Source organism: Myotis davidii, unplaced genomic scaffold, assembly GCF_000327345.1.
Source record: "Myotis davidii unplaced genomic scaffold, ASM32734v1 scaffold1144, whole genome shotgun sequence".
Lineage (NCBI taxonomy): Eukaryota > Metazoa > Chordata > Mammalia > Chiroptera > Vespertilionidae > Myotis > Myotis davidii.
This window is the reverse complement of record NW_006294766.1, coordinates 430,378-432,861: the sequence shown is the minus strand read 5'-3', so window position 1 is coordinate 432,861 and position 2,484 is coordinate 430,378. Positions and strand designations below refer to the sequence as shown.

The following is a 2,484-nucleotide window of genomic DNA, read 5'->3' as shown; positions in this document are numbered from 1 at the left end:
ACCCCAGCCTTTTCAAACACATGCCCATCTTGCAGTACACAGCTGATGCCCCCACCTCCTGTGTATAGAAATGTAAAATGAGCAAAGAGTGAAAAACAGAAAATAAAGTGCAAAATTAAAAAAAAAAAAACACCCTTGCATGAGGTGATGGGACTGGGACTTATTCTCCTCCTCTATTTTCAATATCTGTATATTTGTAATTTCCAGGTGCAATAAAATTAGATAATTAGCTTAGCTTTATGACATTTGCTACTGATAGTAGGCAAATATTATCTCTTCAAATCACATAATTGAATATTTCTTCTACATTTTTATGCCGTCACCTAAAATAAATCACTGGGCACTGGCCGGTTGCTTGGTGGTTAGAGCATTGGGGTACAGACTGAAGTGTCTCCGGTTGGATTCCGGTCAAGGGCATTTAGTTCGGTTGCAGGCTCCATCCCTACCAAGGGGCACATGGGGGAGACAACCAATTGATGTCTCTTTCACATCCATGTTTCTCTCTCTCTCTGTCTCTCCCCGTCACTTCCACTCTCGAAAAATCAATGGGAAAAATATCCTTGGGTGAAGATTAACAACAAAAAAATAAGTAAAATGAAATAAAATAAATCACCAGAACATTTTCCTTTCAAATACTACTGCTTTGGTTATGATATATGAGAGAAAACTAAGGTTAAAAACAGGAATGGATATATTTGAAAACTTTTATTATTACTGAATTTAAGAGCTCCATATTGTTTCAATTGTTATTTTCTTAGTGTTTGTCTTTTCGTTTTGTTTACAGGCAACTAAAAAACAGTAGATATTCGATCACTTGGGGATTTGGAACTCTAAATTGAGTGAGACCCAGTACATTTACGTATATGAGCTTTACTATTAGTAGCCGGTCTGTTTGTTTTATAAAACATTAGAGTTACTACAAGAGTAGCTGTCATAGATTCATGTTTAGCTTGTTTTATTTCTAAGAATTCTTTGAGCTGGATAGGACATAAGATGATCCAGTACAACTGTGTATTACAAACAAGAAAACTGAGGCACAGAAATGTAAAACACCTTCTCCAAGAACACATTTGTTTCCTGCTTTCTATGTATCAGACAATATTTTAAATATATTTACATATATTTACCTCATTTAATCCTTACAATACCCTCATATATTATTTCATAGGTGAGGAAACAGAGGCAAAAAAAAAAAGTTAAGTACCTTCAAGAAGGTCACACAGCTAGTTTAGTACTTGAGATTTTGTATCCTGGTTCAATGGCCTTCACTTGAAAACATTACAAGATGGAAAACACCATGAAAACCAGGTTTAACTTCACTTAATATAAATGTGGCAGGATCACAGCCCCAAACCAGCTGATAAGAAGTTGCTGTAGACCAAGAACACATTTGTTTCCTGCTTTCTATGTATTAGACAATATTTTAAGCACTTACAAATATTTACCTCATTTAATCCTTACAATACCCTCATATATTATTTCATAGGTGAGGAAACAGAGGCAAAAAAAAAAGTTAAGTACCTTCAAGAAGGTCACACAGCTAGTTTAGTACTTGAGATTTTGTATCCTGGTTCAATGGCCTTCACTTGAAAACATTACAAGATGGAAAACACCATGAAAACCAGGTTTAACTTCACTTAATATAAATGTGGCAGGATCACAGCCCCAAACCAGCTGATAAGAAGTTGCTGTAGAAAAGCCAGAAATCCTTCAAGTTTATGATCAAGGTATGTGTGGGGGTGGGGGTGGGTGGGTTCGAGACTGGTGCATTTTGTAGAACTACTGACAAACCAATCAAATAGTTCTTGTGCAACTTGGGTGAGTGACACCACACAATGACACTCTTAGCTGGAGGAGTCTGGCTGGCACGTAGCAAAGAGGAGCCAAGTTTCTCTTTCCATTTCCAAAGGAGGGGAGGTATAAACACACCAAGAAAAAGAGATGAAATATGGGGAAATCTATGCGCAATGACAAATTTGGACATCCACGCTTGTTGGCTAAAATAACCCTAAGACCTCTACGAAAAAAACGCCATTCAAAGATTGCAAAGATTTTGAAATGCCGAGTGCTAGCGTGACAGCACATCTGGTTCCACACCTGCAGGATGAGGGCTGAAGGCCCTTTCGGTGCCAATCTCTGTAACGGCGTCCCTTTTTATCTGGCAGGTCCCCCTTTCCTACTCTCACACCCTCGTCCGAGTCATTTCACGGCCGCAAACTAAAGCCCGACCCCTTCGGCCCAGCTTCGCCTCCCGTTCGGCGCCGACCTCCTCACCTTCCTTCCTCTCCCACCGGTCCACGGAGAAGCCGGCGCCCCCATCCACCTGGGCCAGGGCCTGGCACACCTGCGCCTGGGTCTCCAGGATCAGCAGCTCCATCTTGGTCTTCATGTCGCCCGGCCTCCTTCGCAGCTCGCGCAGGTCGGTCACGGGCGAGGCCATGAAGCCCCTGCAGCGGCGGGCCAGCTCGTCCTCCTCCTCCCCCG

At 41.6% G+C, this 2,484-nt stretch overlaps 1 protein-coding gene across 1 annotated transcript in view; it reads right to left on the bottom strand.

The window, feature by feature from the left end:
- The window catches only part of CPOX (coproporphyrinogen oxidase), a gene marked incomplete at its 5' end in the record, with an annotated part of 11,480 nt that extends 8,998 nt beyond the window's left edge, over positions 1 to 2,482 (bottom strand). Inside the window, 2 exons of the mRNA XM_006769290.2 lie at positions 3 to 58; positions 2,275 to 2,482. Of these exons, the coding sequence (XP_006769353.1) occupies positions 3 to 58; positions 2,275 to 2,482 (264 nt within the window). The remainder of the gene's footprint in view (positions 1 to 2; positions 59 to 2,274) is intronic.
- Between the last annotated feature and the right edge of the window lie 2 nt (positions 2,483 to 2,484).